Source organism: Cricetulus griseus, chromosome 3, assembly GCF_003668045.3.
Source record: "Cricetulus griseus strain 17A/GY chromosome 3, alternate assembly CriGri-PICRH-1.0, whole genome shotgun sequence".
NCBI classification, from domain to species: Eukaryota; Metazoa; Chordata; class Mammalia; order Rodentia; family Cricetidae; genus Cricetulus; species Cricetulus griseus.
Window position 1 is genome coordinate 265,217,621 of NC_048596.1, and position 19,054 is coordinate 265,236,674.

A 19,054-nucleotide genomic window follows, 5' to 3' on the forward strand; every position below is an offset into this window, starting at 1 on the left:
ATATCATAGTCCATCTCTGAAGGAAGTCAGGACAGGAACTCAAACAAGGCAGGACCCTGGAGGCAGGAGCTGATGCAGAGACCGTGGAGGAGTATTGCTTGCTGCCTTGCTTCCTATGGCTTGCTCAGTCTGCTTTCTTAGAGCTCGCAGGACCACCAGCCCAGGGATGGCACCACCTGAAATGGGCTGGGCCCTCTTTCATCTGTAATGAATGCCCTATAGCTGGATCCTATGAAGGCCTTTTCTCAGTTAAGGTCCCCTCCTTTCAGATAACTCAGGTTTGTGTGTCAGGTTTACATAAGAGTAGCCAGCACACAGGGCTTGCCCCAACTTAGTGTGGGCAGGGAATTAATACTTCAAACCTTGGTTCTGATCGATTAAAATGAACCAGTGTTAAATAGCATCTACCACTGGGCCACTGCTGAGTTCTATTTTTTACTGCTTCCTGCAAGGGGCCGAGTGGAGCTGTGCCTCTGTTCCTGCTACTACTGAAAAGTCCTGCCTGGTGCAGTTAACAGTCTAGGCTCTACAACATAAGGAACATATGACTCCAAATAGCTGTTAAGCTTTTGTCCACTCGACACAAGCTGGAGTCATCTGGGAAGAGGAAGCCTCAGCTGAGCAATTGCCTCCATCAGATTGCTTTGTGTTCAAGTCTGTGGGGCATTTTCTTGATTGATGATTGATATGGGGGGGCACAGCCCACTGTGGGTGCTGCCATCCCTGGGCTGCTGAGTCTGGGTATAAGAAGCTAACTTGAGCAAGCCCTTGAGAGCAGCTGGCGAGTGAAATACCTCCATAATCTCTATTTCAGTTCCTGCCTTGGCTTCCCTGATGAGGGGGTGTGACCCGTGCGTAAAATAAACCCTGTCTTTCCCATGTTGTTTTTGGTCATGGTGTTTTATCAAAGCAATAAATATAAAGTAACCAAGACAGCTGCCATTTATTAAATAATTAATATAAAGTATATATTGTACTTACTTTTTTTTGAGACGGGGTCTCCCTATGTAGCCCCGGGTATCCTGGAACTCACTATGTAAATCAGGCAGGCCTCACAGAGATCTGTGGTCTTCCTCTTTCTTCTGAGGGCTGGGATTAAAGGCTTGTGCCACCACCCAGTGCAATAATCCTTCTTTTTAACCAATGAAAACATTCAAGTTAGACACCCTCAAGGTCACCCAACTGGAGTGTGGCCAAGTTTTCAAGTTAGGTAGAGGCCCCAAGACACTTGGTTTACGTAAACCTCATTTTTTCTGCTCCCTCTCATTTTTTCTGCTCTAGCTGGATCACTGGGTACGCACATCACCATTGAATTACACTGTTCTGGCCCTTTTACTAACTCCCAGTGGTTTCTTCTTGAGTTTGCACAAGGCCTGTCTCAACACTTGGTGGACATACTGGGAGGCCAAAATTCTTAACCTTTTTGTGAGGGTACAGTGAAGAAACCACCCAGAAGATGGCTGCCCCATGATTCTGGAGAAGATTTTTATTTTAGTCGCTGTTCTATTGCTGTGAAGAGACGCCAGGACCAAGGCACCTCTTATAAAACGAAAGTATTTAGTTGGGGCTTGATTATAGTTTCAGAGGTTTAGTCCATGATCATCATGACATACAGCAGGACAAGCAGATGGAATGACACTGGGCCTGGCATGGGCTTTTTAAAACTTGGAAGTTCAGAAACTCAGACCGAGGGACACACTTCTCCCAACGAAGCCACACCTCCTAATCTCGATCCTTCCAAACAGTTCCATTCCGGGTTACTAAGCATTCAAATGTATGAGCCTATGGAGGCTATTGTTATTCAAACCACCACGGTTTTATTACACACGCGCGCTCGTGCACACACACACACACACACACAACACACACACACCACACACACACACACACACACACAGAGAGAGAGAGAGAGAGAGAGAGAGAGAGAGAGAGAGAGAGAGAGAGAGTAGTCAGAGGTATCTGGAAGAGTTCAGAGCAAAGAGAAAAAGCAGACTGGCTGTGTCTAGGGCTATCTCTTGGGGGGGTTGGGTAGAGAAAATAACAGGGAGAGAGAGTAACAAAAATGGTGGTAGACTCTTGCTTTTTAGAAGGAGTTATATTGAAGAGGGAGAAGAGTGGTTTAGCTGGAACGGCCCGGGAACTAGCATTGTGGAGGAGGAGTGAGGTGGGGGAGAAGAACCAGAAGGCTATCTGGGCACCTTGACATTCATGGTAAGTGCGTGTTACTAGGGAAAGGAGGGGTCTGGAAGTTAGCTTTGGGTTGTGATGTGTAATCACAGGTACACACCAAAGGAAGTGGCCCTTTCTCGCAGATTCCAGAGGAATGCTGCATGTGAGCTTTGATTTATCCACCAGTAATCTTTTTGTTTACCCTGCCAGAGTTCAGCCTGAGTTGAGCTCGGACTGTCATTTTCAACGAAGTCAGTGGGCCTGCTCTTTTTTTTTTTTTTGAGGGGGGATTGAGAGTTCCGGTTGGACCTGACATTTTTGCTGTGGATAAAGAAGGCCACACTCTACAGCCAGGTTTGGTGGCTCATGTCTTTAATCCCAGCACTCACTCAGGAGGCAGCACTAGTGAGGCAAAAGCAGGCAGGCAGATCTCTAAGATTACGAGGCCATCCTGGTCTATATGGTGAATTTCTGGACAGCCGAGCCACATGGTGAGACCTTGTCTTAAAAAAAAAAAAAAGAAAAGAAAAGAAAAGAAAAACCGTACTCCAGGTCTCCTAATTACCCTGGTAACAACTGGTAAGCCTGTGCCTCCCCTGGCTTCCGTTTGTCACCTCGGTGACTCATACTAGGGTACACTCTGGGGAGCGGGATACTGTTACAGGTCTTCCTCTAATCCTGACGCATCTCGCAGCTCAACCCCTGCCCAGAGGTCCTGCCTGGCAGAGTCCGCGTTCACAGCTAAGCTCAGGCAGAAGGAGCTGGTTGAGCTCTAGTGGAGGGAGCTGGGCCCGGGGGAGGGGCTCAGCCAGGAGACCGGGCTGTGGGCGGGACCTGGAAGCCGGGGCGGGGCGCGTCCCCGGGGCGCCAGGCTGGTGGAACCTTGCCGGGGGCTCGGGGCGCGCGGGCATAAGAACACGGTGTACGCACCGGGCTTGCAGAGCACCGGTCTGCGCACAGCCATCCCGGCTCCGCTGTACGCAGGCGCCCGGCAGCCCCTGGCTGACGCCGGCCTTCGCACCGCCTCCGCCGCAGGAAGCCACCGCGCACCGCCAGCACCATGCCCCGCATAGATGCGGATCTTAAACTCGACTTCAAGGATGTTCTGCTGCGACCTAAGCGGAGCAGCCTCAAAAGCCGAGCCGAGGTGGGGGCCATTGGCATGCCGCCTTCGGGCTGGCGAGGGGGGATTGGGTGCCAGGGTGGCACAGGGTGCCTCATCTGTGCCGGAGGAAGAGGTGTCACACCCTCTCCCCTCTCTGAGATAGGGGAAGGCCGGTCAGTTTTCTCTTATACCTGGATTGTCTTTATGGTCAGTGACAAGGGGGCCTAGTTCCGGCCTGGAATTATAAATGTGTCTGTCTACGTTTGGTGGGCTTGGGGAAGTTCACACTGAAACTCAACCGCCGAGCAGCTAAGATCAACCAACCAAGGGACTTAAGGAATGGGTCTCAGGAGAGGTGCTCAGGGAGGAGAGGAAACGGTGAGGCTAGGATGGAAAGGAAGAGAAACATAACTGCAGATCCTTGGGACTTGGAGCAGTGTCCCCTGGTGCTGGGACTTGCCTCTGCTGATTTAGCATTAAGTCCTGTGGTGGAATGTCGTGAACACAAAACAAAACAAACAAAACAACCCCCAAACCGGGAGCTCTCAGCACTCAAGTTCAAGATTTTCTTCCTGAGTTTAAATGGTCTTGCTGGAGCTGAGCTTGGGGACCTGCTTCTTGGTGGCACTCTGCGGTACTGGACAGCCTGCAGTCCCAGCCCAGACAGAGGCAAGCGGATGGCCCTGGGGTGAGGGTCATTCGGTCATTGGAAGTTAGTTGTGCGGTAATAAGATGAAAGCTTGGAAACAGGTGGAGACGGGAGCCGGCCGGCCGAGGTCAGACCTTAAAGGATAGTTTTCTGGAAAGGCGGAGCCCGCTAAATTCCGAACAGTGACTTAGCTGCTCTGTCGGGGAGCAAAGGAGGAACCGCCTGAAAGGACAGAGTTTGAATTTGGGCCCAGGGAATAAACATAGGGGAGCTAAGCCAGTTTGCCCGCCCTATCCCTCTTGCTTCACAAACAAGACCATAAATAAATCCCCTCAGCAAACAACTCGCTCAGGTGCCCAGGCCGGACTGCTGTGTCTGCCGCTGCCAGCTGAGGGTTGGTACGGATTAGGTCTGCCTCCTGCGCTAGCCAATGAATGAGTAGAACCAAGTCACTTTCCCTAAGCAGGGGCACTGGCTGCTTGGAACCAGACTGGACCGAGACAGGAAGTTGTGGTGGTGGGTGGGGGTGGGGGTGCGTGATGGACCTTATCCACCCAGATTAGATGCCCCTGGGCCTGTCCTTCGTCGAGTACTTTCGGGTGCCAAAGAACTAGGCAAACCTTTGGAACAAAAATAAACACTAGCGAAAACTCCTGGACTGTTGTATAGACGCTAGTAGCCAGTAAGTACTTAAACACAGAGACCAGGACTAATAATTTGGTGGTCTCAATATTTGTTTTCTTAATGCTTGTTTAAAATTTACCTGGATAGGAACCACTTGTTTATAAATAAGTACATATTTATCTATACAATGCAAGGATCTATACAGTTTCTGAACTAGGAAGGCTCTTGAGAAGGTACAGTATTAATATTTATGTGAAAATATGCAACACTTGGTTTTATAATTTGTGCTGGCTGCCACTCTTAATGTCCTAGCATGGGTTGAATCTTGCAATCTGTGTACCCATCACAGTGAGAATTAGTGCCCTTGAGGAGTGTCGCTCACACTAGATTTTGTGAGAAGTGTTACGTTGCATGGCTGTTCCAATTGTTTGTGGTGTAGTCTTCCGGGGCTGAGTACTCCTGCCTGGTGGATGAGCTGACATAATGTGACTTGTCTGCCTGGCACTGCTTAAGGAACAACCTTAGTCTCTCTAATGTTTCACTTCAGTGTTTCTTTCATTGTCTTGTGATTAAGTGCCATGGGATTTGTTAATTGAGTTAAGACCTTTGGGTTTATCTGATATACATGAGGTTTTTGTCATTCCATGGGGCCCAGTCCTGGGATTTTCACTGGCCTGAAACTTGCCAAGTAGTCTGGTCTGGCTGGCCAGCAAGCTCCAGGGAGCTCTGTCGGTTTCCACTCTCCCTGGCCCCAGCCTTGGTGGTTGCAAGTGTGACACTATACCTGACTTTTTAAACTTGGGTTCTGGGGATCAAACTTGGGTCCTCATGCTTGTATGGCAAACACTTTGGAGACTGAGCCATCAGCCCAGCCAATAGCAGTCGTTCATTGGGTATTGAAGAGTATTTAGAGCAAAGAACCACTCACTTGTCCTAAGACAGGGCAAATGCAAATGCCCCTCCATCTGCTTACAACTCTGTAATGAGTGCTGGACCACTAAGGAGAGATGGGGCTATCTGTCTCCATCTGTGACAGTCTAACCTATAGGGAACAGAACAGGGCAGGCCAGAGAGAATATACAGAAGAAAGGAGGCTCCAGTTTTGGTTTGAGTTCTGTTACTCTTACTGTATCACCCTGATGATGTGTCCTGGGGCTGCTGTAACACAGAATTACTGAAGAAGCCACTCAATGTACAGGGTTTCTTTGTCTTCCATATGGGGCTCTGGAAAGACCCTGTTCAAGGGGTGTCTATGTGGTAGGTTTCTTTGGAAAGCTGTTTGTGAAAGGGAGCCAGCACCTGCTCCATGCATCTCACCAGCTCCTGCTGGCTTGTTGGCCCCCTTTGGCCCTTCTTACCATGTAGATATCCAATCTAGCACCTAACTTCACCTCTGTAAGCTGTCCTACTTTTTCCCCTTTTGATATGTAATGCAAGAAGATCTGTAGTCTGTAAGGTTAAAACATCTTTATTTAGATAAACACCAGCCAAACAAACACAAGCCAGAGCGTGCCAGGGGCAGTAAGGCAGGGAGGCCAGAGAGAAGGGGCTCCCATGTGCCTTGCTGCCCCTTAAAACCCTATCACGCATCATCCTGACCTCACCTTGACCACACCCTGACAGGCGTGGTCAGGCACACCTGTAGCCAGCTTCTAGGAGGCGTGGCTTACACTGTCCCCTACAGATACTAGACATTCCACATCCCAAGTGACCTCAACTTGGTCACTTGCAAGGATCCTATTTACAAACAAGGTTACATTCACAGGTAATGTGTTAGGACTTTGGGGGAGCCACAATTCACCCCATAACAGCCTATGGAAACTTTGCTTTGTGAAATTAGAAGGTTTGCCCAGATTTATTCTTAGTCATGAGTGCAGCGGATCCACCTAGGGAGACACTCCAAAATCTGCAGTTTCCAACACAGAGGCTTTGATGGATGCAGCTTGGGGTGGTCTTGACATATCTGCAGAGCTCATCATGAAGACTTTGAATGTATGAACCATTGCCCTGGCTTAGGATGCACTTTTGACTTAGGACCTATGTGGCTCACACTGGTGTTAAGCTCTACATGTTAACCGATTCAGAAGCTTCCTGGGCCACATCAGCATCCAGAAGGCCTATTCCAGGTACTCAGAATACTGGGCATCTCTCCCCACTTGACTTCAATCTGATGCTAGGGCCTTTGTGAACCACTTCCCGGAATGTTTTGTCTTCCCAAAGATCAATCATGCTTCTAGGGCATCCTCTCTCACCCCAAGTCAACTGGCAGTTGTCTACGACCAAGTTGGTGGGTGTCTATGGAGCTTAACATACAGGCATTGCCTTGAGTGCCCTTAGGGAACTGGGAGGGAAGTGTGGGTGGGAGACAGGGCTGGTTCCCTGTGCCATTACATATTGGTGCCTTTCTTTCCTGTCCAGGAGTGATTGTTTGTTAGGGTAGTGGCAGAGGTTAGAACATATTTCCTTAAGCTTGATTCATTACACCTAACTGCTCTGAAACGTGGCAGTGTGTACTTTAGACAGGCAGAATGCTGGGTAATGATCAGACTGACTCACTGAAGAGAACAGAAGTTATTTTGGGGGTGAGGGAGGGGAATTTGCTTCTTTCTGAGTGGGGATTTGGAGGTGCTGTATCTGGGGCATTCGGCCTCTGTGATGGAGTAAAGGCCAGGGAGGCTAGAGTGAAGTATTTATCTCTCTGAACAAGTGGACTGTCTTGGGTGTGTGTATTGGGTAGATAAGGTTAGGGCAGATAATTTATTTCTCATTCTTAGAATTAAATATTGGGAAGAATCTGCCTTATATCATTTGGGAGGGAGAGGTTTGTTGGCAGAGCCTGGTATGTTGCTGAACTACACACCTCCAGCCCCAAGAACTGCCTTCTAGAGATAGGAGCCAAGGGTTCATTGTCAGAGCTGCCCTTTTCTGTGAAGTTCTCTCTCTCTCTCTCTCTCTCTCTCTCTCTCTCTCTCTCTGTGTGTGTGTGTGTGTGTGTGTGTGTGTGTGTGTGTAGTGCAGATAGGTTTTGGTGTGCCAAGAAAAAGCCATTGTGATCTCATGGGGACAGAGTGCAGAGGCTCTTTCCCCCTGTGCATCTTTGGGCAGAATTACAAGAGTATTTGAGACCAGGAATTCTGATTGTTTTCAGTCTGGACAAAAAGCAGGAGGACCAGCTTAGTAGTGCAAGGTTGTCAGGAGGAGATTTCCTCAGTCACCTATGCAGGTGTCAGCTGGAAATTCAGAAAGGGATGATACTGCCTGGGAGGTTCATGGAATTACAGCGTCTCACTTCTTCTCATTGACTGCTGTTTAGGGCCAGCACAGTCATTGTATTTCATCTATTAGCCAGGAAGCCTTCTGAACTAGAAGCAAGAAAACAAAACAAAATAAAACAAACAAACAAAAAACCGCTAAAAGGTCTGAGATACAGCGCAGTGTGCGCTGACTTAATTCAGTTTGTAAGGTGCAAGTGGGAAGAAATGGGGAAAAGGAACATCTAGAGAACACTGGTTGAAGATGGCGATTGCTGGTACTTGGGCAACGAGGGGCCATGTGGGACTAAATTACTTTAGAAGCCTAAAGTTCAAACTTCTCATCAGTTCACCTTGGCCACACACCTACCTCCAGTGTGGTCTGTGTTACTTAGGGTCCAGTCAAAGAAATGAATGATGCAGAATATTTCAAACAATGAATTTATTAATCCACAGTGTGTGTGTGTGTGTGTGTGTGTGTGTGTGTGTGTGTGTGTGTGTACACGTATGTATGTATACATGTGTGTGGGTTGTGTGCACAGTGTATGTATGGAGGTCAGAGGACGATCTTGGGGGTGGATCCTCAGGGTCTTCCTTTTCTTTTGTTTGAGACAAAGTCTATTGCTGGTCTGGAACCTCACTGAGTTGGTTAAACTAGCCTAGCCTGAGGGCTTGAAGGAATCCACCTGTTTCCACCTCCCATCTCCTCATGGTTGGGATAATAGGTGTATGTCTGGGTTTCCAGTTGTTTGGGAATCCTAAATCAGGTTCTCATGCCTGCAAGGCAAGTGCTTTACTGACTTAAGGTGTCCCTACCAAAACTCCCTCTGACATGGCCGAGAGATTGGCAATAGCACCCTAGGGGGAGAGTTGGTGGGAGGGACTGGACTCTGCTGGGCAAGCTGGAACCAGGAATGTACACAGATCCCTGTGAAAGCTACCCAAGGGAGGGGGGTTCTGGATCTCACCTAACCTTTGTCCTCTAGCATCCTCCAGTTTCTCATTTGTTATCTTCCATTGTTCACACCCAGGCAGACATGAATTTGAGAAATGGAGTCTTGGGAGTGGCCACTCTGCGATAAATTCAAGCACTTGACTGTCCTGAGTCACAGGGAGGGATTCTGACTCTGCCAGCTTTTTGTTGTTGTTTGTTTTTCCAAGACAGGGTTTCTCTGTGTAACAGCTCTTACTGCCCTGGGACTTGTTTTGTAGACCAGGCTGGCCATGAACTCACAGAGATTGCTTGCCTCCACCCCCTAAGTGCTGGGATTATAGGCGTGCACCACCATTGCTAGGCTTTTGCCATCTTTTTTCGAAGGCCAAGCTCTGGCACACCATTCTGCATCGCTCACAGTCCTGACTGAACATCGCGCTGGATTCCTGACAGCAGCAGCTCACAGTCACATGTGCACTGAAGCTGGGCTTCCAGGAGAGTTGGTGGGCGCTCCCTGCAGCTGTCTGCAAGTCAGAGGAACAAGTGTTTCTATGCAGAAACAGATGGTTTCATTGTATCTCCTCCCAGCTCTCGTAATTACAAACCAGCTGCTGGAGCTGAATGCAAAGGGATTTAGGGTTTGTAGTTCAGTGTAAATTTGGAGTGTGGTTCTAGGTGAACAGTGAGATAGGAAGGGCTGGACAGGAGGAGGAAACAAGTTCATTGTTGTTGGGGAAGAGTGGATGGATTTGCCTAGAAGAGGAATGGACCCTCCAGTGCTTGGAAGTGGGGGAGAAATAATAATGGGAAATAATAATGTGTATTTGTCTCCAGAGGGTCAGAATGAGACAGGATGAGGAAGGGAGGTGGCAGAGGTATGGGGTGGCGGTGGGGCCACGGGGAGCAGTCAGGAAGAAATCTCACATACCTCTTGGGCTTCCTGGAAGAATATCCAGTGTCTTACTGGGGTGAGTGGGAACCAGTGGGCACTGTTTGAGCTTTTGTAAGTGAGTAAAGCCTGCTATTGGTTTCCCTGGGGGCTATCCTATCCTTGGAACACTGGGCTGGAGCCCTAAGAGAGTCTAGCGGCTGAGGGGCAGACCCATCCTTGGTGTCCTCCCCGCCCACTCTGAACTCTGGGAATTCTGCGCGTGTTACCTAAGAACCTCCTCTCATTTCCTTCCCTTCTGCCAACAGGTGGATCTCGAGCGAACCTTTACATTTCGAAACTCAAAGCAGACCTACTCAGGGATTCCCATCATTGTAGCCAACATGGACACTGTGGGGACATTTGAGATGGCTGCGGTAATGTCACAGGTGGGAGCTCAACCACCTCACTGGATCCTCAGCGTGTGTGTGTGTGTGTGTGTGTGTGTGTGTGTGTGTGTGTGTGTGTATAGTGCTTGGACTCATTGTTTGCTGAGTCTAATTGTCCAAAGGAATGTGTCTTTTCTTCTGTAGTCAAATGTGCCACATCTGAGCTCTGCCCTCTGTGATATGGTCTAAATATGTCTCTGTCTCTTCTGTGAAACTGCCTGTGATGGTTTTAGAGATCAGGCTTTCAAGAGGAAGTTAGGCAACAGGACGAATGCCATATTGGAGAGTGCCACCCCCTTTAAAACATATAGAGCCCCACTTAGCATGTAGCTCTTAATGCATTGTGTTGTGGGGGGTGCTATTGTTTATGCTGTAATATACCTCTCAGTTCTTATCATAACTACATGGGGTTAGGCTCCTTTTGCGGGTGGGGAAACTGAGGCAGACAGAGAAAGAGGAGGGACATCTCGCCCCAGGGCCTTCAGTCAAGTAGAGAGGCAGGACGTAATCCCAAGGTGACTTTAGAACCAGCAGGATTCCATCTAAAATGGATGGACCCCTAGGAGAGTTCAAGGTGTCTTTTGTCTAGTGTCCTGGCCTGAGAAAAAAAATGGAGGAAAGGCCGGTTTTAGGCATTTGTTGCCTCACAGAGCTGTGTGTCAGGGGTGAGAATCTTCCGCATCCGAGACTGGAGTGTTTCCGGGTGATGAGCATGGAGACATGTGTATCTGTTTCTGCTCATCATGTCTGCCAAGTACATAGATAAATGCAATTAGTCGGAAAGCATCTCACTGTGGGTGGCAGGTCTGACCACGGGAGGCACTGGGATTCATCATCAAGCAGCGATGAGGAGGGAAACATTTTCAAATCATGAGCTCAGAAAGCGGAGCTGGAGGTCATCCACCTGATGGAGGATTGGCTGTATGACTGTCAGCTCTGCCAGAGGGGGGTCCGAGGCAAATAAATTAATTGCTAAAGGGATGTGGTGTTTTTCCCTCCCAATCTTTCCCTTGCTTTTCTCACTAATGACTGCTTGTAATGAATTTTGAAAGTATGTTGTGCTGTGAGAAAGTGTCCTGAAGATTCACATGTTGAAGGGTTTTTCCCAGGGTGGTACTTTTAAAATACAGCCTTTAAAAGATGGGGCCTGGCAGGAGGTCTTCAGGTCATTAGAGGTGTGGTCTTGAAAAGGGAATATAGGACCCCCCCCCCATCTTTCCCTCTCCTTTACTCCCTGGCTGGGGATAAGGTGGTTTTGATGTGCTCTGCACTAAACTGACATGCCGAAGCCCCAAGAGCAAAGGACCTTCAATAGAGCAAGCCAAAACAAGCATTTTAATCATCTCAGGTGTTTTGTTATAGGTACCATTGGCAGCAATTAACAGCATGAATGGGTGTGGGGCTCAGCAGGTGGGGCTCAGGGAGCAACACACATAGCCTGGTTTGTCTGAGTGCTTGACTGTTACCCATGAATAACCTGGAACTTGCTATGCCCCTCCCATTGCCACGGCAAAGTTCCACAGGAATGCCACAGCCTACGTTGGCTGAGATAACCATGTGTGGGTTCTGTGAGGTTCTATTTTTAGGATCCACAGACAGTGTGAATTAAGAGTCAAAGAATTTTAGAGTGGGGAACTGGAGGTGCCGGGTGACTCAGAAGTGAGAGGAGAGGCCTCGGAGAAAGGAAGTTTTGATTCTGGCCATTGCTGTAAGCAGTTGCTAAATGAATTATTTCTTCCTCCTTTGCCCTCGCCCGCTCTTGGAGGTAGGGCTTGCTCTATAGCTCTGCTGCTCTTCAGCTGCCACTGATCCTCCAACCTCAGCCTTCGGAGCACCAAGTGTTAGAGTTCTAGGCATGTGCCCTCTATGGTATATTTTTGCTTTATTTTTCTTAAATTCCTTAAGCCCCGTTTCTCATAACCATGATAATTCTGTTCAAAATTGTTCTTTCTGAGAATTCCATAGTGTCGGCAAAGCATTGGCCCAATGCTGGTCAAATCGGGTTCAATAGCCGAAGATGGAGGGTTATTTACGTAAGCCCTGCCTTTCTTGGCTTTCAGCAAGAAATATGTAGGCTGTGTATTGGATGAAGCTTTGGGTGTAAGGCAAGGTCCTTTGGTTGGCTGAACAGAAGCTTGCAGGAGAATGGTCATTCTTCTGGTCTGGGGGACGGACGGTCTACATGCGTGTTCTTGACCTGTCTTGGGTGTGAGCAAAAACTAGGTAGGCCAGCTGGGTGGGAAAGCTCCTTTATTCTTGGCAGCCCTTCCCTGGCTGAACACAAATTGTCTGATTGTATCAGCAGGAGACCATTTTGTGATCCATTGCTTCATTGCATACACCTTTGTTTGTTTCTTGGCTACTAGGAACACTTTCGGAGCAAATTAGGCATGGATAGCAGCCATCCAGCCACCTATGGCTTTGTCTGTGGCTTACCCCCAGGTGGAGGGGGAGATGGGCTTCCCTGACTCCTTCCTGACAATCTGGTTTTGTTTCCTAGCACGCCATGTTTACAGCCGTTCACAAGCATTACTCCTTGGATGACTGGAAACGTTTTGCGGAAAACCACCCTGAGTGCCTGCAGGTATGGCAACTTGTTTTTAGTCACAAGGGCTGAGGGGAAGAAAAGGCTTCATTGATGTCAAGAGTATTTGGAAGCTAGTGGGTCCCTGCCAGGGCTATGTTGAGGAAACATCAGGGTATTAGAAGATGCCAGGATTTCCCTATGAGGACAGCTTCTCCTTGGAGACTGAAGCATCTATCACCAGCCTTGGGAAGGCCTTGCTTCCTGCCAGGGATTTCCAGGTGAATCCAATCTAAGTGCTTTTTCCTGGCTGCAGACAGCGTGTCCTAATTATAATGAATTGCCCTTTACTTCAGTACTCTATACACCTGCTGGGATGGCTGTCATTAGAATGGTGTGAGAATTGGTGATGCGGAGAAATTGGAATGCTCGTATGTGATCGGGAGGAATGTAGGTACTGAGGCTGCCTTGTGCATGACCTCAAAACCTCCTAGTGCCGGAGAGTTTAATGTCAGCTTAACACAAGCTAAAGTCACCCCAATTAAGAAAATGCCTCCAGAAGATCCAGCTGTAGGCAAGCCTGTGGAACATGAAGAATGAAAAACAAAAAACTAATGATTGATGGGGGAGGGCTCAGCCCATTATGGATGCTGCCATTTCTAGGCTGGTGGTCCTGGATTCTATAAGAAAGCTGGCAGAATAAGCCACGAAGAGCAAGTCAGTAAGCAGCACCCTTCATGGCCTCTGCATCAGCTCCTGCCTCCAGGTTCCTGCTCTGCTTGAGTTCCTGTCTGACATCCTTGGAATCAGAAGCCAGATAAACCTTGCCATTTCCAAGTTGCTTTGGTCACAGTGTTTCATCACAGCAATAGTGACACTAAGACATTCCTTAAGAGAGTAAGCATGAGTTACCATGGTGACCCAGCAGTTACATTTCTAGAAGAAATGAAACCATGTATTTGAAGGTAGACTTTTGTTCACTAAATGCTCATGACATTTACAATAGCCCCAAAGTAGGAAATGTAAACTAAACAACGAAATGTCTAGTTGATAGACAAATGAATAAAACATGATCTATCAGTCTGATATACTGATAATCTGCCACAGAAGCGAATGAAGTATTTGACTTATGTTATAGTGTGAACAGACCTTGAGAATATTTTGCTGAGTGAAAACCAAACACAAAAGCCCCCAAGTGTGATTTCATTGACACTAATTGCCCATGGTGGGCAAATACTCATGGTTATCTGGGCCTGGTAGCAGCAGGAAGAAATTAAGGGCATTTCTTAAGAGTCATTTGAGCCAGGCCTGGTGCCATAGCCTGTAATCTTAGCTACTGAAGAGGCTGAGGAGGGAGAAACTCAAGATGGAGGGCAGCCTGGGCAGCTTAGTAAGACCCTGTCTCCGAAATAAAAAGGTAAAAGAAACTTGAGATGTAGCTCAGCCAGGATTTACCTGTGAGGATTAAAAAGTGTGTAACACCCTAGATTCAGTTCTCAGTGCTGTCAAAAAATAAGTAAGTAAGTAAATAAATAAATAAATAAATAAATAAATAAATAAAAGTCCTTCTGGGAATCAGGAAATTGTTCTGTGATAATGGCATGACTAAATATGCTTAAAATCATTGTGTACTTAAGGTGGGGTCGTAGTTTAAGGCTTCTGTTGCTTCGATGAAGCACCGTGACCTAAAGCATCCTGGGGAGGAACGGCTTTATTTCCTCTTACAGAATGTGCATTGTGTAGTCCATCACTCAGGGAAGTCCGTGCAGGAACTGGGGACCGGCAGGAACTGAGCAGAGGCCACGGAAGAGTACTGCTTACTGGCTTAGAGTTTGCCTGGCCTACTTTCTTCTACCACCCAGGACCACCAGCCCAGCAGTGGCACTGCCTATAGTGATCTGGGCCCTCTCACTTCAATTATCAATCAAGAAACTGTACCACAGGCTTGCCCATAGGCCAGTCTGGTGGGAACATTTTCTCAATTGAGATTCTTGCTTCCAAAATGACTGTAGCCTGTCTCAAGTTGACATAAAATTAGCCAGTATAGGTGACTTCCATGCTGTGTTGCTATGCCTCAGTAGCCCTGCTTCATTAAGTAAATGGGCATTTAAAATTGGTATCTCTAAGCTCTCCCATAGCATGACTGAGTTTCCATCCAGTATATATATCTGCTGGTTCTAAGCCAAATCCAGCAGTGAGGTCTGTGCTTGCCTCTTTGTGGGCAGACCATTTATGATGAGATAATGATTTTGGGTGCTGGCATGGCTGCTGCTGCTGCTGCTGTCACTATGATTTAATTAGGTGTGGACTTCCACTATAAAAAAGTTGACTTGAGATAAAATAATTCCGACTCAATATAAAGTCTTTCCTTTTCGCTATATTGTTCAGAGTGTCTCTGCATATACCTTGCATATGCCAAAGTCCTTGGTCATTCAGGTTCTGTAGATAAATCTACATATAACTTACACATATCCTCCTATAGATTTAAATCATTTCTATATGACTTATCATGTCCCATACAATACAAATGCTGTGTAGCTAATTATTGTATCCTATTGCTTAATAACAACAAAACAACAAAAATCCCACATCAACCTGGGTGTAGTTTTTTTTAAAAAAAGACTTATTTTTATCTGTGTGTGTTTGCTTACCTGTTATCTGTGTGCATTATATGTATGCCTAGGACCAACAGAGGCCAGAGGAAAATGCTGGATCCTCTGGAACTGGAGTTACATATGGTTGTAAGCCTTTGTGTGGGTGCTGGGGACCCAACCTAGGTCCTCTGTAAGGGCCATAAGCACTCTTAACCCCTGAACCTTCTCTCCAGCCCATGGTTTTATTTTTATTTTAAGACAGTATGTTTTAGTTTCCCACCTCTGTTTCTGTGATGACACACTCTGACAAAAGCAACTCAAGGGCACATTTACTCTGGTTCATAGTTCAAGGGTACAGAGTGTCATGGTAGTGAGGTTGAGGTGTCAGGAGCTGGGAGCATTGGGTCACATGTATGCACAATCAGGACGCCTAGGGTGATGAATGCCTGCTGCTGCTCAGCTCTCTTTCTCCATTTACAAATATCCCAGGATCCTAGCAAAGGAATGGTGCCATGGGTTTCCCCTTCTCAATCAATGCAATCTCGGCGATCTCACAAAGGCATGCCCAAGAGACCTGTCTCCCAGGTCATTCTAGAATCTCTCAAGTTGGCAATACTAACAATCACACAGGGTGTGGTGTAGCTCAGACTGGCCTTGAGCTTAGTACGTAGAAGAGAAAGACCTTGTGCTCTTCCAGCTGAGACACATCCCAGCCACGTATTTCCTTAACCTGTAAATGGTGGTTGCTCTCACTCGTTCTTTCTGGAACTTTCCGTGGCGCCCTTCTTTGAGTTTCCCCCTAGCACACATTTGCATCAGTAGCTGCACAGCACAAAGTTCTACACAACAAGCTTGAGAAAACTGAGTAGAAGCCGAGGACAAGGTCTTGAGTATTTCAGAATATGTTTACTGTAAAGTTTTGTTGTTGAGTCCCGGGTTCAAGGATGGGTGTAAGTTAAGCATGGGAAAGAAAACAAAAGTTTAGGTCAAAAATGGAAGGAGCCTGTCTTCTTTACCTCTGTTGTTGTTTGTCCCTTAAACAGAGCCTCTGTGCTTGCTCAGGGTAGACCTCAGAGGGGTGCTGGATGGAGGGAGGGTCTTCCTTTGAATACTGCTGTTCATAGCTATCTTCTATGCTTCACTTGGCCACAGCATGTAGCCGTGAGTTCGGGCAGTGGGCAGAATGATCTGGAGAAGATGAGCCACATCTTGGAAGCCGTGCCACAGGTGAAGTTCATCTGCCTGGATGTGGCCAATGGGTATTCGGAACATTTTGTGGAATTCGTGAAACTGGTCCGATCCAAATTTCCTGAACACACCATCATGGTAGGTATGATAGGATGCTCTCAAGATGGGGTGGGGCCTGTGCCTTTCCATAGCTTTTGTGGCAAGAGTAGTTTCGAATCCCCAGGAAAGGGAAGATCTGAAGAACTAGCTTTTCTTTGAAGAATGAATACAATCTTGATCAATATCATGGATGCTGGCCCTTTATTTTTGGTAAATGGCATCTATTGTCTGTTACAGATGAGACCTGTAAAAAAAAAAATAGAGTGGGGAATCCCCATCACCCCTTAACAGAGTATCTATTTTAAAAATCAAAAACTCCAGGCTTTCAGTTCAACATGTTGACCTCCACCCCACCCATGCTTATCAGCAGACAGCTGTGCCACTAGGGTCAGCCCCTTCGACATAATCATTTTATGAAAGTTGATTAATGATGATAGGTTCATTGAGTTGGCATTATATCTAAGACCTTTGTTTTGTGATTTTTTTCCCCCTCCGTTTTCTGAATTTTCCCAACAGTTGGCACCTTCATAACTCACTAAAGCTATGTTGATTTCTCTCAGGGTGAACTGGCTAAAAGCAGGTGGCAATCACTAGTTTCTGTTGGGCTTTTGGGAAAAACTCAATATGTATACCCATCTTTACTGGTCTTAACTTTACTTGTCCAGCTGAGACATATCCAGGGCGTGATTCAGCCCTGCACCTCTGTGTTCTCAGACCCGTTTGCCTCACATTTCCCCCACGGAAGTTGGCACAAAGGCATCGTTTCTGCTAGTGCAGTTCAGTCTTCTCTTTAGGGACCTTTCTTTGCTAAGTTGCTTATGGTCGTGGTATTTTATCACAGCAACAGAAAATTAAGTAATACAGAAATCATCTCAAGGGAAGAAAAATGGGTCAGGGTCAAGGCATTCTCCTTTAAAGACATGCCCTTATCGACATACTTTCTTCATTGTGGTCTCACTTAGTTCTTCATGTAGCCTGCTTCCCTATGAGCTCATCAATGGATTAATTCACCAGTGAACTCGGTACCCTCTTGATCCAGGCACCTCTCAGCAGCACCTTCAGCTAAGAACTGGGTCTTCAACATCCAAACCCCTTAGGGAGCCCCTTCGTCCCATGCCCATGCCTGCACTTCCTGAGATAGACTTCCTAATGATAAAGCTGCCAGGTGCGTCTTTCTCTGTTGAGTCTTTGAAGGGATTTCCTGACAGCTCCTTTAGGGTCTTATCTTCCCTTGAGAGATCTTCACCTGACTTCTCTACATCCTCCACAGCCTTTGCTGAACTAGTAAGCCAGCCACTGTGAATGTTTGAGTCTGTGAACCACTCCAGCAAATGTCCTGAGAAGGCGGGCATCGAACCTTGGATTTAAAACCCAGATAGCTAGGAGCTGTGGGTAGCCTACTGCTCTGGGGTAGGACTGAGCTCAGATCTGTGGGATCTGACACTATCTCTAGGTACCATCTGAACTGAATTAAACTGTAGGACACACTGCTTGGAATTCCTTAGTGCCTGGGAGGACACCATGTGTTTGTTGTGGGTGAGTGTAAGAGTTTAGCTTTCTCCTACGTGCACGTAAGTACTAGGCATGTTTTAGGGAGATGCCAGTTCCTGCTCATGTTTCCAACATCTGGGTAAAGACTAGGAACACGTATCCCACATTTACTACAGACCAGAAGCTGGAGAGATGGCTCAGTGGTTAAGGTCACTGACTACTCTTCCAGAGGACCTGGGTTCAAATCCCAGCACCCATATGCAACTCAATGCTGTCTATAACTCCAAGATCTGTCTCTCACATAGGCTTACCTGCAGGCAAAGCACCAATGCATATAAAAGTAAATAAAAAAAAAAACAACCCAACTTTGATTTGTTCTTAGGTTTGGGGATTATCATAATGCCACATTAACTTAACAAAACTGCTTTTGCGAGGAAGCCCATCCATTATGCTGCCCATTTAGACTTGGTCACACCCCCTTGTCCTTGTTTACCTGCTACTGGGCAGTATGAGGTGAAAGGTACAGTGCCTTTGTTTCTAGTTGGGGAGGCTGACTTTGGACTTGCACCTGAGCATAGTGAACTGCTATCCCTTCCTGTGTCCCATACCACTCATGTACACCTAGTTCCAGGCCTCGCCTGGCACCCCTGTCAGTAGCCTTTGTGGTAACTTTCTTCCAGACCACTGAAAAGAGGGAAGGGAAATCTAGAACTCCAGAAGAACAGAAGCCCTGGTCCCTGACTGGGATATGGTGACTGTGAATAGCACTTGACATTAAGTTTAACTTCTCTGACCCAAGTCAGGCATGTAGCAACTTGTATTTGTTGGGGATACTGTGCCTTCATGGACTCCATGAAACAGAAAGAAGAGCCCAAGGCTGCTGTGATCTGGGGGTGTCTGCAGGGGCCTGGGGGTGTCTGCAGGGGTCTGGGGATTCTGCAGGGGTCTGTGTTCTGCAGGGGTCTGTGGTTCTGGAGGTGTCTGCAGGGCTTTGGCAGAGTCTGGAGGGGTGGGATCTACTCTGTTTTAGTTGCTCTGGAAACTGGAGGATTAACAGCTGAGAGGCTGTTTCCATTTCCCGCCCTCATGGCATGCAGGTTGCTTACAAA

At 47.3% G+C, this 19,054-nt stretch overlaps 1 protein-coding gene across 2 annotated transcripts in view; it reads left to right on the forward strand.

Annotated features, from left to right (window-relative positions):
* The first annotated feature begins 2,875 nt into the window (after window positions 1-2,875).
* Window positions 2,876-19,054, forward strand: part of Gmpr (guanosine monophosphate reductase) — a 37,920-nt gene continuing 21,741 nt past the window's right edge. The window contains exons 1-4 of one of the 2 annotated variants that reach the window (XM_027410019.2): window positions 2,877-3,316; window positions 9,930-10,049; window positions 12,550-12,633; window positions 16,320-16,493. In XM_027410019.2, coding sequence (XP_027265820.1) covers window positions 3,230-3,316; window positions 9,930-10,049; window positions 12,550-12,633; window positions 16,320-16,493 — 465 coding nt within the window. In that variant the 5' untranslated portion in view covers window positions 2,877-3,229. Of the gene's footprint in view, window positions 3,317-9,929; window positions 10,050-12,549; window positions 12,634-16,319; window positions 16,494-19,054 lie in introns of both variants that reach the window. The other variant, XM_035442949.1, reaches the window with a different exon arrangement.